Raw genomic sequence first — 22,228 nt, 5'->3', positions numbered from 1 at the left:
GCATTTGAAAATGGTTTTGAATAATCCAAAACACAACACTTCTTAACTATTTAATTTTTAATTCAAATATTAACCACCACTCAAATTAGATTAATTTTTTTATCCTTATATTATTATTTTTTGCATAAACGTGTAATTACACAATGAATGAATGGTAATCAATTCAAGGCTTACGAATAAATAATGTTTATTTTTACTCACCTTTCAGTAATAAACGGTAATACAAAGAACATCCATATATGAACACCAATAATAAGGGCGTATTGGAATAATATCTTGCCCAGCATGAATTTGCGTAAATAAAGCGCTCGGTCGATTATAATAAGTGCAAACTGCAATATTAACATTACAAGGAACGGTATAGGCACTTTGTTCTCCTCGAAGTAAGTCTGCACACCACCGTCGCCTTGGTGTGTCTGAAAATGATTTGTAAGAAAATGTGGTAATCCATTTATTATTAGGCCACCCCAACCGAAATTTTATAAACTGTTCCTATAAGCTCTATAAACGTCGCAGCAGCAAAATTTTGTTCTCAAAATATATGTTCCTGATTCGCCAATCTTAGGTCAATATTCTAAATCGTATCTCCAGATACAATTTCGTCTTTAGAACTGTCAAATATGTTAGCCTTCATACAGACAATAGATTGAACGCTCTTGAAAATTGATTTCATTTGTATTGATGTCTTAGAGCGTTCTGTAGTTATCAATTATATCATTAAAAAAAAACAGTAACAACCCGCTCAGTAGGAGATAAGTAATATAAAATATATGTCTCGTTATTGTAACCAACAAAAAATACTTTGGTACTGAGACATTTAAACAATTGTATACATAATCGTAAGAACAAAATAATGTTATATAGTGTATAACTTACCCCAAAAGCCGCAAACCCGAAGATAACGACAAGGAAATTAAAGAAATCGCAAAGAAACATGTACGCGTATACGTCAGCAGTGACGCGCGCGCCCGGCGCAAGCATACGTTCGAAGAAATGTTTCGTTGGACGCAAATATCGTTTTAATCTGAAATAACATTCGTAAAAAGGTATTAAACACTTTATCTGGTCACAAACGTCATCTACAAAGAAGAGTCTTTGTCCCTTTTATTATTTATATAGAACCTTTTTATAAATAAAGAAGTTACATAAGGACTCAGAAAAAGACATCATGAAATCCATAAGCGTTTCGTGTTTTACCATTTGGCTACGAAACCTTATAAACTTTGTTATAATGACCAGACAAATTTCCATGTTATCACCTGACTATGATAACAGTCGATCATATGGCAAATCATAACTTCGAAATGCTTGTATAAAAAGTCAATAAACTATGTTCTGAACTAACGAATCCACGGTATTATATGGAGTATAAAAATATAGTGTAAAGAATTGAACTCACGAAAGTAACATCACATTAGGGTAATGCTGATATGTATCCTCCAACATTGTGTTTACAGCAATTATCGGTTCCTGATCATCGTTTACCCTGAAAAAATATACAGTTAACTTTAATCGCCACTTAGTTTTAATTGCCAGTAAGCCGCAATAGTTCCTACAGCCCACGAAGTGTAGATCGATACTGTACTACGCATTCAAAACTTCTTTAACGAATTTAAATGCAGTTATAATTTTTGAAGTTGGTTATCGGCGTTGGAAAAAAAATAACGTCACATTTCTCCGTTACGCCTCTTTCCCTCTTTCTCTCCATCTTTTTCTTGTCCCTACCACGGTCGATTCGAAGCCATTAATAACAAAACTATATAACAATGATAGCAATACAATTTACATTCATGTCTATGATAGTAAAAACATTTTGTTAAACTTATCTAATTTAACTAACTACTGTAAAGTTGCATATAGTAAATCATTTTTTGAAATATAATGTCATAAAGAAGTTTCACTTCTTACGTGTGTATACTAGAACACGCAATAGTGTCGGTCGGTCGGTCGGAATCGGTAATAGATAGCGATAATATGGCAACACTTCAATAGACTAGGTGTGCAAATAATCTAATTGATTCACTTTTATATCCGATAAAAGTTTTTACATAAATAAATAATGATACTATTAAATCGTACACATTCTGCTAAGGGTACAAATTACAGATTGTAATATTAATAATAATTCTTATAGTGTAGGTACGATAATGCATACGTAGAATATAATTTTGTTCGCATTTTCTGTCAGTCACAATGGTGGCGTCAGTCTTAGATATCTTAGTAAAATTTTGGATTACGTATCAAATGATAATATCACATTTAAAAAATAAGAACGAATAACGAATTTAATTAATTAATATAAATAACATTGTTTAATATGATAAATAATGTAAACTATTAAACGAATCAAAACTAATGAATAAACTTACCTATACTCATCATCAAGTTCTTTAGAGGGCCCCGGTTCATCATCAGCGCGATCTTTAATTTGCGGCAAATTGTCGATACTCGTTTTGAACGTCCCATTGATTTCACTTTCTTTTTGTCTATGAACATACATATATTAATTGGCAAAATTTTTGTACGTATAGCATATAAAAATGATTCGAAATAAAAATATCGGAGATTATTTATTCTTATTTCAAGACCTGGTAGATCAGATATACAATACTAAATTAACTAACTAACCTACTATAGCTTCGCTTTACTATTGAACCTAGCTAAGCAATTTACTCACCTTAGACATGTTTAGTGTGAGATTCAGGACAAGACTATGACATCCGTATGTCAAACAAAATCCGATACATTTTTGACGTACAGAAGTAAATGTAAGGATTGGTCCACCCCTAAATTTTATTTTTAATTTTCTATACAATTTTTTTATTATACAGCATACAAAAATACATACAACCCGTAACCTACAACTAAAACGTTTTTATTCCGGATAACCGAACAGTACGTTGGACAGTTGAACAGTTGGCGCGAACTGTACGCTGGTCGCGCTGAGACTCCGCCCTCCGCGTACGTGTCGCCACACATAACGGTACAATCACATGATCGTCAAGAGGAATGATGTTTTTGTTCGCAACAGCGCCCAGTCTTCTTTCTAAATCCTACCCTAGTTACATTTTTCTTTTCATATATTTATTTATTTTACATATACAATCTCAAACATGGTATTACATTTGAAGACCACTAATACAAACCGTATTAAAGTAACAATAGCACATTATAACAACATAAGTGTATGGACTATATATAATAACTTCTAACTACCAAATAGCTGTACAGAAGATGTATAAATATTGAGTTTTAGTTACATTATTGATTTATAACTGGTCTACCATTTACATCGTTTGTCACACGATAACTATATACAGTGATTAACTAATTTTCATGACATAAAACTACCAAATAAAACTGATATTTACAACATCGCGGCATCAAGTGAAGCCCGCAGCATAGCCAGTGTAAGCCGCTTCCCAGAACCTCTGTCTGTCCATATATAGTTTATTTTTACTCTTTTGTTAATACTACTAGAAGTTCCATTTTTGTCCTATCTAATGTCGTTTTAAACAAATGTTTTATTGGATATAAAAACACAATTTAAACTGCCTAAATACATTAAATAAAGTGTGTATCAGCAATTTTGTCAAAAACTCAAAATTTTAAAAAGTCGGTGGTAAATTTTCTTCGCCGTTATATCGTGTTATTTACTTCTGTTTTTACTCTTGTGATCCATCTTTAATAACTTTGACAAATTCCTTTCGTAAGCGAAATTATATTTTTTCCTTCCGATTTTTTTATTATAAAAATTGATTTTAAAGTTTTGTTATGAAAATATTAGTTTGACATTAACAAACAAATGTGTCTAAACTCCTAAAAAAAATGGACAAACTTAGCAATCAACCCCCGAAGACTTCGTGAAATTTCCGCCAAGTCACACATCTTTCAACACATAAGTCAACTCACGGGACAATTTTTTCGTGCAATTTGACATATTTCTGTCCAACTTCAGCGCCTCGACCTTCCACCAGGAGCTGAGTATCTTCGGCGCTCAAAGGATACTCCTTATCTTCCTGTAGCTCTATATCAGGAGAAGATTCCTTCCAAAGACCTAAGGATTTTAACATGAACCTGGAAACCAATTTATACATTGTACCTCACAACGTCTCAACTAGTAGTCATTTTCCACCAATTTTATCGTCGCTTTCTACTAGAATAAGAAGCACCAGAGCATTATCAACTGTTTTTCATTCAAAAAAACCATAAAAGTATTAAAAAAAAATTGCGTATGAAAAATTATTTTCAGTCTTAAGACGCATTGAATAAAAGACAAATAAAGCCCGACCCGAATTGTGGTTGAGCGAATCAAAGATATTTTTAAGTGAACTCTTTCAATACCTGTGCAAGAATATGATAAGCAATAGTAGCAAATCGTAGAGGGCGTAATTGTATTTCCTTTCGATACCAATAATTCGTGGAGCTGTGAACGGCATATTTGCCGGTATCGCTTTTTGATTCCACGGTAGAATCTCGAATTGGAACATACTTTTTATTAGCACGATTACCTGGAAATAATTAAGAAAGATCAAGTCTGTATTAAAAATAATAGGTTAATATGCGGTGACGGGACTTAGTGCTACAAATGTATTGCTAAGACATTTGTAGTTTGATTCTAAATCTTACTAATCTTCTTAATCTTATACTGGCAATATATTATAATTGTTAGAAAATTATGGTTGAAATCACATTCCTACCACAATCGTGTAGTGTAAAAAGAAATAGGGATCGCACGGCCGGTGTTTGAACGCACCATCGCCACCAACGAACGAACGAACGAACGCATAGTTAGTCTGCACAAACATGTGCATATGTACGTGTACGTGGGTTAAACTCACCTCAGTATACGCGATAAGTGTAACCCAAAATGTTTTGGTCGGTCGCGGTATTGTCAGAGTTCCCCATAGGAACACCATCAACGGAAGAGGTATGGAAAGAATTGTTGCTGATTGAATCTAAAAGAAAAACCATAAATACATTTTTATAATGACACTAAGCTCGAGCTAAGCTACTAATTTTGATAAAATGAGGTATTTAAAGTAAAAAAAAGTCCGCTTTTTGTAACTGTTAATATTGAAACATATTTTCAATAAGAACTGGTAGACTGTAGGGACACAATACTATAAACGCAATGTTTATTAGTTAAAGGGAAAATGTAACGACCAATTTTGCCAGATTAGAGGTAGCTAGGGTTGTCAAAAATATATTATATATCAAATCTCGTCCTTTATCCTCCACCGCGAGGTTAAAGTCCCTGTACTCAGGACCATCGAAGAAACACAGCAAAACGCAGTTTCCCTGTATGTTTATACAACTAAAATATTTACGGCATTATAGAATGCTTTGGGGCGTTATTTATTTCTTAATTCCCGAGAGTGAACGCCAAATTCATTAGCTATATATATAGAGTCAAAACCGTTTACGACGACAAGCTTTAGAACAACATACAGTTGATCGTGGCTGATTTAGACCGCCTTATAAAAAAATATAAGATTTTGTTAATGTAGAAAAATAATAATCATATGTACGTAAAGCATTTTTATTATAATTTTATTTGATACAGTATTAGGTACTCAATAACAACGTCATCAGCTGTTACGAGTATCGATTTTAGGACCAAATATATAAATAGTCCCTTTGATGTCGTAACAGATTTTGTAACTGTTTATATATAGTATTGTCTTTTGTTAACATAACTTATACACATTTAAAGAAAACACTTTTTTAGCGAATTGAAGCTGTGTATTATTATAAACTTATTTAATAACCTAACTTAAGTAATTTCTGCAAAAACCCGTCATCTTTTAGTCGATACCAACTCCGGGGAAATAAATACAGATAATACAACTTTCTCTACAGCTGTGATACTTTTTGACATTCAACACATTTTGTCTTCAGTCACCGTGACCACGCACGCTGTAAAGCACGCGAAACGTCGGGAAAAATTTAAAATTATGTAAAATAATTATATGTTTATAATAATACATAGCTTCAATACGCTAAAAAAGTGTTTTCGTATATATGTAGTAAATTAAGTGGAAACAATCTGGAATCGTTTATTCAAATATAAATTACCTGATTTATAAAGACCATGATGTAACAGACTATGTCCGTATGTGCCAAAACAGCGAACCACAAAGCGTAGCACAGATGAACCAAAGGCGATTTATCCTGTTTGAACATAGAGTCATCCTGTTCTTCTAACGTCGTGAGATCCTTACTGAAAAAATAACGCGTAACGTATAAAAATACATACTTGGAACGAAACAGATATTTACAAAAAAGCACATTTTTTGTCCAATTTTAAACACAAATGCTGTATATTTCTTTAGTATGTTTTAACAGTTACATAACTATTTTATTAAAAGAGTCCTACTAAGTCCGGAATTTTTGCCGGCTCTTAGTAAAACGTCAATGGTTACGAAATAAGGCGACGAAAAAATATTTAATATATACTTTGACTAGAAGCATGGTTAAATAGAAGGTTATTAGAAGAAGAACAGAGAAACTCCGTACGTAGTTATATATATTTAAAGATAATATATGTATTTCTGTAAATAAATAAAGAAAAATTTACCTACATATACCATAAAAATTCTTAAATAACATTAACGAGTTAAGGGTTAGAAACAAATGTTGTATTTCAGACCGTTCCATTGGCCATTTATAAGTTATAACAAAATTAAAACAAACACTTTAATTGGCATTATCTAACCAGATATAATTATGCATGAACAATCTTAACTCCATATAAACTTTACGCGCAATATACAAGGATAATAGAAATTGAATGTACATCTACATATCTCCATCATATAGTGTAAGTGGTGACACTAAAATCTTTGAATGAATAAACTCTTTGTGTGTGTTTGTGGTTTTCTGCAATTATGGGTGTAATTTAAAATTGTTGTGAAATAGTCATTCGATAATGCCATTTATTTATAAAACTTTCTTTTTAAACTTACCTGAATCCCGGAACATTGATAAATTAATTACATAAAATGACAAATGAATAGTGAAAACATAAAGAAACATTGAACAAGCGACGACATATATATTGAAAAAATTGTACTGTTAACTTTTATTAAGAGTAAGACCGCTACTAACAAATAAGTTTCAAACCTTTTAAAATATTTTTGGTGAATTATTAAATACTTATCTGGTAAGGACTGTGTTTAAGTATCATAGTTAATTTTTTGAGTAAACAATAATATAAAGCATTTATTATCGAAATTTTGAATCTTTTTTATCTATATTTTTTTTTGTTTATGATTTCGTGTTAAAATAAATACATTTTTACAAACTTAAGCAGTACTGAGTTAATTTCCCATTTCCATTTTTTTATATGATAAGGGGACAAACGAGCTTACGAAACACCCGCAAAAGGCAGCTGCCGGAAACCATAGAAACCCATGTTAGTTGCCGTTGCCGACCTTTATTAGATGCTTTTAAGGAGGTCGTTCTCTAAGAAAGAGCTCCACTGGAAGCCGATTCGCAAAAAGAATTACAGGAGTGTCGATTTTTTTGTGTTTATGTCAACTGCTTATATATAATTATGATAATTTTGAATAGCTCTTCAAATTATCGAGAAGACGAATATTCTAGAATTTATTGGTAGCGATCTTTCTCATACAGTACACTTTCTTAACCTTTCAGTAGTTTGCAAGCTAAAAACACTATCGTGTTCGTCATCCTCTGTGTCACTTTCGGAGCTCGACTCGCGTCGCGAAATGGCGGGACTCGGCTTGTCTAACCCCCTCTCCATACTTGGAGCCAATATACGAATCTCCGGTACGCTTAGTTGGCTTAACTTACGGCTGGAAATACCATTCGTTTTACTCACCCACGACGAATTTACTTTTGAGGGCTGACTGACAATATTATTAAAGAAAATGATTGCCAGGATTTTTTGGTGATTTTGATTTGAAATATTCATTTTAGACTCAAATGTTATGTATGAACAAAAAACCAGACGGTTGGTTAATAGCCTTTATAAGTTCACAAAAATCACAGTTATTAATCATAAAAAAAAGTATATACACACCCAGTATCCTCCACCGTGTTAAGCAAATTATCTCTAGAACGTTCCATTTCTCTACAATGCGGCATGCAAGAAACACTACTCTATAGACCACTATACTATTGCAACAATTTCTAGGCATTACTCAATGTACTATAAACTACTTGATACTACTAAACTACATGATCATTTTTGTTAAATTTTTAATGACTTCTTTAATAATTTTATACGTACTGATGTACAAATATTTCTGGCATTGGCTCCCAAATCATTTGCGACCCTTCACGTATTCCAATACCGAATCCTTCTTTTTCCTGAAATTGTGAGTGTTACTTTAGGTAATAAAAGCTTATTTAGAACCTGATTTCAAATACACATCAAAATTATATAATAATGCGCGGATACCTATATCTTGAACAAAAAAACTGAAACTGTGTTTAGACATGGACTGTTCCACTTATAAAAAATAACAAAATAACATTAATATTCTTACAATAATTGTAAATGACCAGCGTAATTTTTATAATTTTATTGTATACTCCAAAGAAAAAGGTTATCGATGTACACATAATATTACCAAAATTAAATTAAAGAAAGGTTTCGTCATATATGGAAAGATGTCTTCCATTAAAATTGATTTCGGAAAAGTATAAAAATTTAGAGATACTGTATCCATAACCTGTCATATTTACGAATGATTAAACTTAGCTGTAGTACAAAAAGTCAACGTCAAACACGTCAACAAAATATCTAACCTTCAAAATTTTCTTCTCAACAGATAAAGTTCTTGACACATATCTGTAGTCCCGTGAGTATTTCATAAGATGCCGAGTGAGGGAGACCAAAAAGCTAGATACCAACGCACCGGCCGTGTCCAGATATCCCTTAATTTTGTCCATCCAAGTCTCGGTTTCTGTAAGTAAGAAAAAAAAGTTGCGGTTAGATGTTTCCAGAACTTTATTCTCATTAACACAATAAAATTTTTACTTCTTTTTAGTCTTCTAGGCTCACAATATGTAATTTTAAAGCCCTTTTGAATGTATGTAATGTGAAATAGATTAATGTTACGAATTTATTAAGGCAACCTAATTAATAATTGAACTGCCTATGATCAAATTGGTCTTAATTGCAGTGACTGCATAATTATAAAATTCTGATCATTTTAAGAGATCATTTTTTTTTAAATTACCACATTAAAAGTATTTAAGTGTCAGAACTGTGTATTGCTATTATTACTGTGTTCAATTATTGGCCGACGTAAGTACAATAATACTGTACAGTGTAGACTCTAAGAGAGCTATCTTTAAATTTATGATGGACAGAGGCATGGTGATAAAAATTTCATCGTAATATCGACATATTTGAAAGATTACTAACCGGGCATAGGTGCAAATTCATCCAAGTCTGATGATGGACCAGCTCGGTCTCTCATTGATGGATCGTCGTCCCGTCTCACGTCACCCCGTGACGATAAAGGACGCACCTATTATGTGAAGGTATTGATTTAAGTATTCCTAAGTCCAGAGGGATTATTCAATAATAGAAGGGACATAATTTTATCGTTTTTCATATGTTACCTATATGAAAAAAAGATATAGATGTGATATAATTATAAATTACAGTACAAGAATCCGTAGAATATTTAGAAAAACATTTTACAAATTTCAGTTAAAATTACTCAGCTACAATAAAATTTCAAAGGAATTTGTGAAGGATAAAACAATAACACTAGTGAAATAAGAAACTACCATATACCAACCAATAACATGAACAACTAATAACATACCTTCAAAACAATCTTCAAGCATATCTTAAACTAAACAACAAATAAAAGCAAAGCATACTTTATACTAAAAATTCGCAATAAATACAATGTTAGTTTATGTCCCATAAATAAATAATTGTTTGACCAAAATAAACAAAAGTGTGTGTGTGTGTGTTAAATATCCCAAAAATTGCTGCATAACTTCAATACGAAAAATTAATTTTTCGAGAATAGTGTCTTGTTGGTCTTAGATTTTTTTTCTAAAACGAACGAGAACTGCGTACGTGTTTCAGATAGCAAAATTTTTTATTTACTTGGAAAATGTTAATAGAATGAAGAAATAAACGAGCAGCAGAACAAAAATTTTGAAGAAAAAAATCACACATTGAGAAATTTTGAAATTTTGAATTTGAAATTACCTCATCCATATAGGATTCAGGGTGTGCCGGATAGGACGTTCTCCTAACGTCCCTTAGAACGGGCGCAGACGCACGCCTCAGCGACACGGCACGACGCAAATCCGTCTTTATCGCCGTCGACAGCAACTAACAATACCCACATTGCTTTGCCTTATACATAGCTTTTTAGTATGCCTTCAAAACTTATGAACGTGCCCATAAGGGTTTGAATGTCCAACTATTAATATCTGTTCAGAACTTAAATAAATTGTCTAAAAAACTATGTATTTAAAACGATGTTAGTCACCATAAGCCCAATAAAAGCCCCAGCCCCTACTTGGGAGCATGCATTCAGATTCGCATATGTCTAAAATATGTCTAAACATATTCTATATACATGCACGAATGCAGCGATGATTCGATGATTAGAGGCTTGAACACATTACCATACATTTTTATCCTCTATTATTTCCACCAGTTACCATCACCGTAAAATTACCAAAATGACGTCACATTTTACAAAAGTGGTTCATAAATTGAAGTTATTACCTTCCCTAGGCCCATTTCCTTAGGAGCGTCTTCATCAGAACTGGACTCGTCCTCCTTCAGGTGTATATCAGTATCATCGAACTCGTCAAACATATAGTAGTCACCAGAGCGCACGGCTGTATAATAATTTGCTTTTAATACAAATACCAGTTCGAAAATAGCTATAAGCCAAAGCTATTTACAACTGGCATTGGGAAATACATTGTTAACAATAATTTTGTCCAATCCCAAAGCCCAAAATCTTAATATATTTCAATAACCCATATTTACGAAAGAAAATCGTTAGCAATCAACTATATATATTGTTTCGATATGTTTACCGTTTATTATATTTATTTAAGTTCTAAGTTAAATTACTTCATAATTATATAAACAAATAGTTACCAAATTCACTCAAAATAACAAGCAAATCACAGCAATAAAAAAAAACAAAAACAGCGTGCGAACCCAGTTAATTCGTGCATACCATGCGTTAATTTGACAAGCACAACATTTATTGCTCAATGAAAGTGCATTATTTATAATCTCTAAATGTCAATCCATCGCCAATTCCTTCACGAGCAACTTGCCTAAATACAACCTCTAACGCATAAGCTGCGAACACAAGTTGTTAGTAACGCAAAGACAATTTTAGGCGAAACTCGAAACTTTACCCTTCTGATGACTGGTTGGCGGCTTGTACCGGGGCCTGTCGCGAACTACGAACAAAGACAAAACTCAACACCATTCTCACACCAGATGAAGCTAAGCATATTAGCTTGGGCCCTTCAAGACAAGACAATTAGAACCCAGACAAGTATGTTATACACAGAAGCGTTGTCTTGAAAATTATTTTAGGAAATTACAGACTGTCACAATATCCTTTAGCAAGGGGCGATGAATGTGTTATAAGGATTTTAAGACACCTTCCAGAGACAGTTTAGGGACAAGACTGGTAATTCTCTAACAATACCTTCATGTCGTTTTGTGAATAGTCGATGTTGAGATCCGTCAGCGCTTCCTAAAGTAGATAAAAATATTTAAACCATTGCTATACATTATTTACATGAGTTTACATCCAATGTTGCAATAGTTACACGTATGATGCGAATTCGGTTCGGCGCGGCTCGACTGGGATATGATAGATGTCCTCTGAAGCAGCGGGCTAGCTAGTGTATGACGGCGGCGGATGGGAGGAGGGGAAAACACTGGGTAGGACTCTTCCGGACTTTGGGCCCTGGGGATAAGTTCTGATGAAGGGGGCGATTCGAAGGAAATGCGTCTCGGTTCGAGATAAGCGTCGAGGGATACGGTCATAAGGGCTGATGACGGGGATGGCGGCCCTTGTTGTGAAGGAGGAGCGGGTAGGGCGGGAAGTGGTAAAAGTGGGGGTGAGGGTGTACGAGGGGGGGAATGACGGGGAGTCGGTGTCAAAGGGGTATGAAACCCTTTGGGGGAACGGGGGCTATCAGGAGTGTGAAATCCGCGCACCGTCGCGTCTGATTCCCCGCGCTCCAGAGGTACACGATCCGTGTCATCCTCTTGAGTCTCTTCATCCTCTTCTGGGTGTCGCATGGTAATAATATCAAAAGTTTACATATTTTGTGTATTGATAGTAAGATTCAATCAAATTAAGGTGTAATTTCAGTTCTATTATTAAGATTCAATATCCCACGAATTTAGACAACTTCTTATGTTTTAGTTTCCTTGACTATGATAGAAGACAGTTGATACTTCCTGTACAAAATACAGGAATAATGTCGAAGACATACGTCGGACATACTATATAATTCTTATCCAAAACATACCTGCATCATGATGAACCGGTTCTTTAGACATAACACCTTGAATTTTTTTCTGGTTAGCTTTTATCCTTTCCATTTTCACTTTAATTTTTTCTAATATTTTTACTTCTTGCTCTTCTTGAATTAACATCTGCTTCTGTCTTAATTCTTCTATTAATTCTGCACCCCTAAAATAAAAAATAAAAAAAATACTTTATATGAAATGACCTTTACCGATCATATGTTAAGTCTGTGGAAGAAAGAATTTCTTTATAATAGCTTCCCAACACACGGATTACTGATACATTGGTACAAGAAAAATAAAATAAAAAGTCTTAGGAGATATCCAGACCTAGGTCGTTCAATTTGGATATCGACGAGCTTTGCCTAAAAACTCATCCTTCTGAAAGGAGAGACAAATGGTATGAAGCCTGGAGTATCTAGAGGGGTATCTACACGAAATTTAAATTTATTTAAATAATAAAATAATAAAAAATAATAATTTAGTTAAAAGGCTGGGGCAATCAACTTAATTCTTTAATATCTTAAATGCAATGATTAAAAATATAATCCGAATTATGAAAATACCTGGACGCAAGAACCGTTGTAGCTTTACTCTCATCTATAACTCGATAGAAGTAATAGCTGTGGAACAACCGTCGCTGAAGTATAAGAAACGCGAAACAAACTCCATCCCAAGCTAGACCGATGTCCTCTTGAGGTACAGAACATGCCGAATCCTTGAAAATATACAAATCAACGTTATTAATACGCAATTAATTAACAAATAAATCGCTTTAAGATAAAATTTTGAGTAATACAATATTTTATTTTCTCGAAGCGGTAGGTAGAGACCACGGATCTCCGCTTTCTCTTGCCTCCACTTTCATGGCATACATGCTCATAAGTTATAGGTACTTTTATCTTTCCCTTTTCTAGTATTTCTTGGTGCGACAAGGCACAACCCGATTTCACAATCCACGGTTCTCTTGTATATCCGATATACTTGACTGCTTATCATCTGTTCGTTCTACATGTCCAAACCACGTAAGCATTCCCTTTCGTATCCGTCATTACGCACTGTTACACCACACAAACTAATCCATCTCAATTCCATTCTTTCTCTGGCACAGTCAACATTCATAAAATAAAATGGGTATAAAAAAAGGATTTAGTATTTTCAGGAAATTTAGAACTACATAAACTTTAGAACTGTTTTTAAACTATAAATACTTAGATCGAAGATGTTTTGTTTGCAAAGTTATATGAAATTTAACATTTTAACAAATATTATCGTAATATTTTTTTCGTTATAGCTGATAGACATCTAAGACGTATGTAAATTCCTTTCTATTATTTTTGAGTCTATGGCCAATTTTGAAATGTTGTCTTTTACCGAACACCACAAGCATAGGTACCTTGTCATAATGCATCTTGAGGAAGCGAGCAATATTCCCTCCAGCAAATTTATCCACACATCCGATACCAAGTAATTGTACGAGCCAGCACGCGTTGTCTTGCATCACACGACTGAACATACATCCAGGGATTTGCAGAACTGCTTTGATAACCACTACAGATACGTTGTAACGCACCAACCAGGACCACCTATGAACAGTTCCACACAAACCTTTAAGTAATTGATTATCCTAAATCACCTACATAAATCTTTATAAGCTAATTAATTATGTTTGATAATTGATAAATGAAAAAAAAAATACAATACAAATTTAAAATCTATGAGTGATTATCACTTGCTTTCTATGTAGTAGAAATTTTGGGAAAATATAGTTCGTCGGAAAAAAAAATTAAAATTATGTAAATAACTATAAGTTTTAAAAATAATACATAGCTTTAATCCGTTCAAAAAGTGTTTTTCTTAAATATAGTTCCATTTCCAACTTCTTAAAAGTTATATGGAAACATGCAATAACGTATGTGTCGTTAAATGTCTGTTACATCTATAGTCCTTATAAAATATATTATAAGGACTGTGCAAAGTATCCTCCTATGGAACTCCTTACCAATTGATATAAGACGATTTTAATTTTTATAATAACCTTTTTTTGATAACTTTTCTTAAGCCTCGTAATTTACATCTTATTTTATAATGTTTTTTGATAATTATTTATGCACTTCTTGTCGTTTACCCTCAATAGGTGTTTATTTTTTTATTGTTGCATACAAGGGTTGCCTGGCCCTTGTTAGCGATAAGGCCGCCCGTTGCCTAATAACTTATGTAACCCACTTTTTGTATAAGGTGTAAATAAAAAAATAAATATTAAAAGAATATTTATAGTCTTACCATTGCAGAATAGCTTCCTTTGGTCGCAAGTAGAAGTCAGTTCCTTGCCATAAGAATATAAAAGATCCAATAAGATATCCCATTGAAAACAAATTCACACGGTTCGTTCCCGTCATGAACATAATAGCTAAAGTCACCCACAACATTCCCAGGAATACCATTCGCTTAATCACATCCAACCAGGTTCTAAAAAAAAAAGTCAATAGTAAATAAAATATTTTTTTTGCATAACTATCCTAAGCTACTATGAAGTAAAAAGTAAAACACTAAGCAGGTATAAAAAAATCACAAAAACATCTTTATATATACAATTCTACTATACGTGTATATGTCAATGAACTTCTCTTAAACGATTCGACCAATTTAAATGATTTTTTTCTATGCGTTTGGGTGGCGCTCTGGTTTAGATTGACAAATCAGCCCGGTAGATGGCGCTGCAATCGGTATCTAGTATATTAATCTATACTGTAACCAAACAGCTGGTTTCAGGTACGAATTTTCGTTAGCTTAACTGGTAGTGCTCTTGGCACCAGTGGCGTAACTATACCATCTAGGGCCAGTGGCAATTTCTTTTGATGGAGCCCTATCAGTAAAAATCGTCACGTTGTACTCAGTTTATTTAATAAATATATCTCAAATTAATAAAGTTTATATCACAAATAAATAAAGTTTATTGCTTAAGTTGATAAAGTTTATATCTGAAGTTAATAAAGTTTATATCTCAAGTTAATAAAGTTAATTGCATAAGTTAATAAAGTTAATATCTCAATATAATAAAGTTAATATCTCAATCTAATAAAGTTAATATCTCAATCTAATAAAGTTTATATCTCAAGTTAATAAAGTTTATATCTGAAGTTAATAAAGTTAATATCTCAATCTAATAAAGTTAATATCTCAATCTAATAAAGTTAATATCACAAATAAATAAAGTTTATTGCTTAAGTTGATAAAGTTTATATCTGAAGTTAGTAAAGTTTATATCTCAATTTAATAAAGTTAATATCTCAATCTAATAAAGTTAATATCTCAATCTAATAAAGTTTATATCTCAAGTTAATAAAGTTTATATCTGAAGTTAATAAAGTTTATGTCTCAATCTAATAAAGTTAATATCTGAAGTTAATAAAGTTTATATCTCAATTTAATAAAGTTAATATCTCAATCTAATAAAGTTAATATCTCAATCTAATAAAGTTAATATCTCAATATAATAAAGTTAATATCTCAATCTAATAAAGTTTATATCTCAAGTTAATAAAGTTTATATCGCAACAGTGGCGTAACTATACCATCTGGGGCCCATGGCAATTTCTTTTAATGGAGCCCTATCAGTAAAAATCGTCACGTTGTACTCAGTTTAATTTTAATAAATTTGGAGTTGTATATGTCCCACTAATGCCACAATAATAACTCCTCTCTTAGGCTAGAGGGAATGGTTCGTAGTCCCACGATAACCCGATGCGTATTGCATTCATCCATAGAACATAATATCTCAATTCCTTCATTTATTCGCTAGCTTTTCGGTAAAGGAAACCTGCATACATTTATTATGAAATAAAAATAACAATTTTTTGAGCTCCCGGCCTCTTGGGCATGGGCCCTCGTGGGTCGGGGGCCCGTGGCATTTTGCCAGCTCTGACCCTATTGTTACGCCACTGCTTGGCACGTAACCAAACGATCTGGGTTCCATTCCCAGTCTGAACCATCCGAATTATTTTTCGTTTGATTATATTATTTGTTTAATATCCTAATCGCTTTAAATATGGTTCATGACAATGTCCGTCCGGTCCCCTAGTATATATATTTAAAAAAAAAACAATTTGCAAAACAAAATAAATAATAAAATCAGAAGATGCCACTATATAGAGTAACTTATTAAATAAAATTAAAAACATCTAAAATCGAAAACCTTACCCAACATAACCTAGAAAATCTGGTACCGGATTGACAAAGTTAGGTGTCTCCCAGTCTTTTCCTATATCTTCACTGTTGGACCCACCAGGATAATTATCTCCATGGGACTTTTCTAGTCGAAAAACTTTTAGCTGTCGCGCAGAAAACATTAATAGGAAGAAGTCAAATATTAATTTTACAGCGTGAGGCGGTTCTGCTGTATATGGAAGGAACAGCCAGTTCCGTACATGTTTCATTTGCTGAAAATAAAATGACCAATAATGAACTTATTATTTAAAACTAGGATCTACTTTTAACTTTCGTTTTATAATAAATGCGTAATTTACATGCTCTGGTTCCACCAAATACCATTATACAAAAAACAGTTATCCTACAAATATCTGTTGGAAGTTAGGTGTGTATTATGTTTTTACACTAACGGGATAATGCCTATAGTACATACAAACAAAGATGTTTGTATGTAAGTCTTACGGAAGGCAAACACTACAAAAATATTAATTGCTAGAAACATGATCTCAATAAGTGATACTGTATACTAAACTTTATAATATAGAGATATAGCGTACATACATCTACGTCTCCACATTCTTTATAGACAAAGTGACAAGCCGTCTAAATCTAGGTTTCCCAATTACGAACCCATGTTCTACGAGTTACTCACCTGATCCTCCCCACTCCAGGGATACTGTATACAAAATTGGGGCATAAATCCCACAGCTAGCATATATTGTAATGGCACTAATAATGTAATTAATGCTGTAAATGCCGGCCATAGATTAGCTAATTGCTTCCTTCGAATAGACACGAGCGCTAACAACCACGCAGAGTATATAACTGCGTATACGTCCATACGAGAACCGATCACGCCCATAAGGCATATTAAAGTTATCTGAAATGAGATTAAACATGATGATATTCAAATAAAATATAATAAAAATGCAAACATATATTATTAATATTCATAACTACATGTTAAAGTTAGATAATTATTAATAATAACCATGATTAATGGTTTTCTATGTTTTATACAAGGATTGGTTTATCTGAGGCTAAGGCCAGGATGCAGCGCTTTTATATTTAAGTAGATTTATAGATCTTTAATTACATATATATGATTTTTGTTCCGTCCAGCAAAAAAGTTTAACTTTGACTTCAGAAGCCACGATCATATAAAAGCATAACCAACTGTCAGAGACAGTGAATGAATGAATGAGAAGAATACCTTCATACAATAAGTTACTTAAAAATAATTATTTCCACAGGAATTTTATAAATGTTTAATTATTATACGATTTATTTTTATGATTTTATCTTACCTCAACACCAAATTTGTAGAAGCCATAATTGAACAAATACTTGATGTAATGTATTAAATCTTTGTCTGCTTCGTTTCGTGTTATATCGGGAAACATTAGCTTGTCTTTTGTATTTGGTAGAATTCCCGATTCCCTGTAAATAGTACATTTACTAATATATTAATACTATTTTTTACAAAGGCCGATCGTCAGTCTAGTTTTTAAAGGATACTATAGTTAGATAATATAATTATATAGTAATAGATAAAAGAAATCGACACAATAATAGCAAAAGTATGGAAGAGCTTTTGGGAGCTTACAGGAGGTATGAAAAATAAGAAAACGAGCAAGGTAATTAAAAGAAAGCTCGTCAATACTTGTATACTACCCGTACAAACATATGGACCTCAAACTTGAACATGGTGTGTCATCGAAGGAACGATGTATAATAGGGAAGAACAGAATAGACAAAATAAAGAATACAGCTTTAAGAAAAACAATTCAGGTAACAGATCATACAATAAAAATAAATAAACTGAAGTGGAAATGGGCGAGGCACATGGCAAGAGGAACGGAAAAGTGAAGCAAAAAAGTACAAAACACCAGTTTAGGTGCTATATCTTGTGCACCAGCCCAAAGTATAGCAAATGAAAAAGAGAGACAAATAAATACTACCTTTATTTGTCTCTCTTTTTCATACGGCATAAAGGAATCGCGGGAGTTGCAGGAGGCTTTTGCCAAATAAGGGCACACAGATACACTAAAAGCAGATTGAAATAGAAACGTCTTTAAATGTATCTGAATTAAAGGCTATTATAATAATACTTATTATTTTTAAATTAAAACTTTATTCTTATCAGAAATATGGTTGTGACAAAATTTACGCTACAAGGAGCATCTATGTTGTGGGTTAAGTAAGTTTAAGTAAGGTGCACGTTTAAAACAGTTTAAAAATCTTTCTACATTAGAATTATCCCCGAATCTAGATATATATATATATAAATTTATTCTATTTAATTTATCTTTAATTTTTTTTAAATAAATCATCTAAATACCTGTGCACTTGTTGCCGATATGTGACCAAGGAGTAGAAAGTGAACAAAACAATGAGAGCAATATAGCCCTTTAATAAAGCCGCTAAACTTTTCGTTGCCGACGTTTTATAGAAGCCGAGCCATTCCGCATTATTATATGTCGTCATATTCATTGTATTATTTTCACCTTCCTGAAAATAATTTATCAATATAAATAAAATCTTTCTTGAATATAAGTATAAGATCATTTCTAGATATAGCCCAAATTGCACTCTTTGATATAATTTTTCGTCTTTCTGTCAAATTGTGTTTACGCTGTGATGACATAAAGGAGCGTTCAAGTATTACGTAACGAATTTCGTAGGGGGGGGGGGGGGGGGTCCTCCTGTAAAACGTTACGATACGGTGCGGGGATTTAATATCGCGTTATTGTTACTATTATTTTCCACTTTCCAGTACTTTACAACACATAATGGTAAGTTTTAGGTATAAAGAGTCACTGGGGTTGGCCACTAAACGTTTTACTATAGGATACAGAAACTTTACGGCGCGTTTCATGGGGGGGGGGGTCAAGAATCTCCAAAAATAGCGTGATGTAATATCAAGTATTAAGACAGATAAAATCAAGAAGCCGTCCTATCCGTCATCTATTCGTCCTTGATTTGAGACTAATGGAATTGGATTTATTTTTATTTGCGTTGTTTGAAGTAATTGATATTTACACAAATTGAAGAAAGAAAAAAATTATATCCTGTTAAAGTGATAAATTGGCTATTTCAAACAATACTCACAGAAGTACAATTGACATCAAAGAAAGAATGTTTGATGTATTCAATTTGATAAACCATTTTCGCCATCAAATATACACTGATTAGAGTTGATATGACGAGCATACAGAACCGCTGTTTCCTTGAACTTAACCAAAGCGCTGGCGCAATTAATATCATTATAGGCACGTGCATGGCGCATGGCTGAAATAAATAAACAACTATTAAAGACAAACATATTGAATTTAACGTATGTATAAAATACGGAAAAGATTTTTGCGTTATTTTCCTTATTAACGAGCTTCCTTGTTTTGAAGTATTTTTTTTTAGATTCTATGGCCTGGTAACGAGACCTTTAAGCCGGAATTGCTACAGAAATAGATATCAGTCATAGACAAGTAAAAACTGACACTTCAAGCTGTCAAAGTCCAATGACCGTTGTACACCATACATTGTCTTAAATTTCTGAGTATTACAATATATGAATATATTTGCCATACTTTCGTATTTGCGATTAAACATTCCGTTATTTATTTGAAGGAATCAAATACATTTTTTATTAGATTAAATTAAAGAATAGAAGCACGTTATATAAATATACTTACGTTAAAAACACACAGCAACATAAGTGATATGAAGAGAATCTTGATGACATGTATATCCAGGAATATGAAGGCCTTCTCTACCCACCAGGAATATGTTTCTCGTAGACGAGAAAATGTAGCAGAGAGCCATGGCCGGAATTTTATTGAACCCCTCTCAGTCACTGTAGGTGCGTATGAGCGGGACGACTTTCTGTTAAAATTACTTTATTTTACGCAAACAACTATAATTGGCAATTATTTTAATATTTTCCGTAATCATATACGTAAATACGTAAAAAGGGGACAAAAAGCCAATGTATCCTTTTAGAAGGAGCAGTGTTGGCCTAGTGGCTTCAACGTGCGACTCTCGTCCATGAGGTCGTAGGTTCAAACCCCGGCTGAGTCCATTGGTACGCATCTTTCTATGTGCACATTTAAGATTCGCTCGAACGGTGAAGGAAAACATCGTGAGGAAACCGGCTTGCCTTAGACCCAAAAAGTCGACGGTGTGTGTCAGGCACATAAGGCTGATCACCTACTTGCCTATTCGATTAACAAATGATCATGAAACAGATACAGAAATCTGAGGCCCAGACCTAAAAAAGGTTGTAACACCATTGATTTGATTTTATCCCTTTAAAAGATACTTACTGTATCAGCTGCCTAAAGTCTAATAATAATTAATCTTTCACAATAGTTGCAAATTTTAGAAATAAATCATTTAAATTGTTTTCTTGGAAACAGTGAGATTAATTTTTTTAATTTTTTGATGAAAAAAACAAACGAAAAAAATAATATTACTCACCTGTGTAAAGATCGTTTAGCTGCTGGAGGAATAGATGAAGTGCCAATAGAGTGTTCGGCTTCAGTGTCGCTAGGAGACTGTCTTTCTCGTAACTCCCTCTCTTCTTCAGATGGTAGCGCTGGTAGCTATAGAAAACCACACACGAGACATTAAAGGATCTACAGTCTATTGATGTTTACGACTTTCAAGCCCGTGTTAATTTATTTAAATCTTTGTAAAAAGTTGAATTGGGAAGATGATCTGAAAAGATCAGCTGGCATAAACTGACACTCCATAGCACAAGACCTTTACACAAACTGGGGTTCCTGTTAATTCATACATAAATGATATATGTATATATGTTACTAACAGTATCTAAGCTAACTTATGAACAAAAATCAATATTTTTTGTTACTGTAATATAGCAACTACCAACTATTTTAAAAAGGAAAATAAAAAGGTTTGTTATTTATTAGTTATTGAAACAAAGTTAAATTACTTTTATAGAAAAAAAAATGAATTTGTTTTCCAAAACTCGAAACTCTAGTTACTCTTAAAAGACATATTGAACCCACAAAATGTCAGTTAAACATTAGACACAATTTTTTTGTCGAATATTTAAAACCATCGCATTGAAAAAGCATACCATTTCAAAGAAAATCACTTAAATAATTTATAGAAATAAACTCAGTTAAATCTGGCAACATACTTACATCGTCTTTCATCGTGGAGGCACCAGCGTTACTTGGTCGACTTGACTCAGGTTGTATTAAACTATTCGTTCTGAAATTTTTAATTAATATTTTTTTTACATGATATGGAAAGGGATACATGTTCTGATTCAGTATATACACAGTATATATAAAATAATTATAACTTTACATCTTCTACCATACCTTGTCCTAGGATCTGATAGAGCCATGAAGTCCTTATGGAAGTAATGGACTTGCATAATAGTGATAATCAAGAAAAGAGTGGGCGTCAATAATTTGACGAACAAGTCGGCAGGGTGATATGTGTCTAGGCCGAGGTCGTGTTGTCTGT

At 33.0% G+C, this 22,228-nt stretch overlaps 1 protein-coding gene across 7 annotated transcripts in view; it reads right to left on the bottom strand.

Moving 5' to 3' along the window:
• Positions 1-22,228, bottom strand: part of LOC123706665 (piezo-type mechanosensitive ion channel component) — a 55,104-nt gene that overhangs the window by 11,993 nt on the left and 20,883 nt on the right. For 2 of the 7 annotated variants that reach the window (XM_045655970.1, XM_045655974.1), the window contains 29 exons: positions 22,081-22,224; positions 21,898-21,967; positions 21,206-21,330; positions 20,422-20,611; positions 19,841-20,020; positions 19,071-19,240; positions 18,037-18,169; positions 17,382-17,609; positions 16,721-16,959; positions 14,804-14,989; positions 13,917-14,106; positions 13,087-13,238; positions 12,523-12,686; positions 11,688-11,735; positions 11,389-11,433; positions 10,736-10,851; positions 10,208-10,333; positions 9,401-9,506; positions 8,779-8,936; positions 8,258-8,337; positions 7,653-7,820; positions 6,079-6,223; positions 4,842-4,958; positions 4,345-4,511; positions 3,913-4,077; positions 2,370-2,486; positions 1,400-1,486; positions 877-1,024; positions 202-416 (listed from right to left, as the gene is read on the bottom strand). In XM_045655970.1, coding sequence (XP_045511926.1) covers positions 202-416; positions 877-1,024; positions 1,400-1,486; positions 2,370-2,486; positions 3,913-4,077; positions 4,345-4,511; positions 4,842-4,958; positions 6,079-6,223; positions 7,653-7,820; positions 8,258-8,337; positions 8,779-8,936; positions 9,401-9,506; positions 10,208-10,333; positions 10,736-10,851; positions 11,389-11,433; positions 11,688-11,735; positions 12,523-12,686; positions 13,087-13,238; positions 13,917-14,106; positions 14,804-14,989; positions 16,721-16,959; positions 17,382-17,609; positions 18,037-18,169; positions 19,071-19,240; positions 19,841-20,020; positions 20,422-20,611; positions 21,206-21,330; positions 21,898-21,967; positions 22,081-22,224 — 4,179 coding nt within the window. The remainder of the gene's footprint in view (positions 1-201; positions 417-876; positions 1,025-1,399; positions 1,487-2,369; positions 2,487-3,912; positions 4,078-4,344; positions 4,512-4,841; positions 4,959-6,078; positions 6,224-7,652; positions 7,821-8,257; positions 8,338-8,778; positions 8,937-9,400; positions 9,507-10,207; positions 10,334-10,735; positions 10,852-11,388; positions 11,434-11,687; positions 11,736-12,522; positions 12,687-13,086; positions 13,239-13,916; positions 14,107-14,803; positions 14,990-16,720; positions 16,960-17,381; positions 17,610-18,036; positions 18,170-19,070; positions 19,241-19,840; positions 20,021-20,421; positions 20,612-21,205; positions 21,331-21,897; positions 21,968-22,080; positions 22,225-22,228) is intronic. The other 5 variants (XM_045655977.1, XM_045655976.1, XM_045655972.1 and 2 more) reach the window with 5 other exon arrangements.

This window comes from Pieris brassicae, chromosome 3 (assembly GCF_905147105.1).
Source record: "Pieris brassicae chromosome 3, ilPieBrab1.1, whole genome shotgun sequence".
Classification (NCBI taxonomy): domain Eukaryota; kingdom Metazoa; phylum Arthropoda; class Insecta; order Lepidoptera; family Pieridae; genus Pieris; species Pieris brassicae.
Note: the sequence above shows the minus strand (reverse complement) of the source record. Positions and strands in the feature narration are given on the sequence as shown.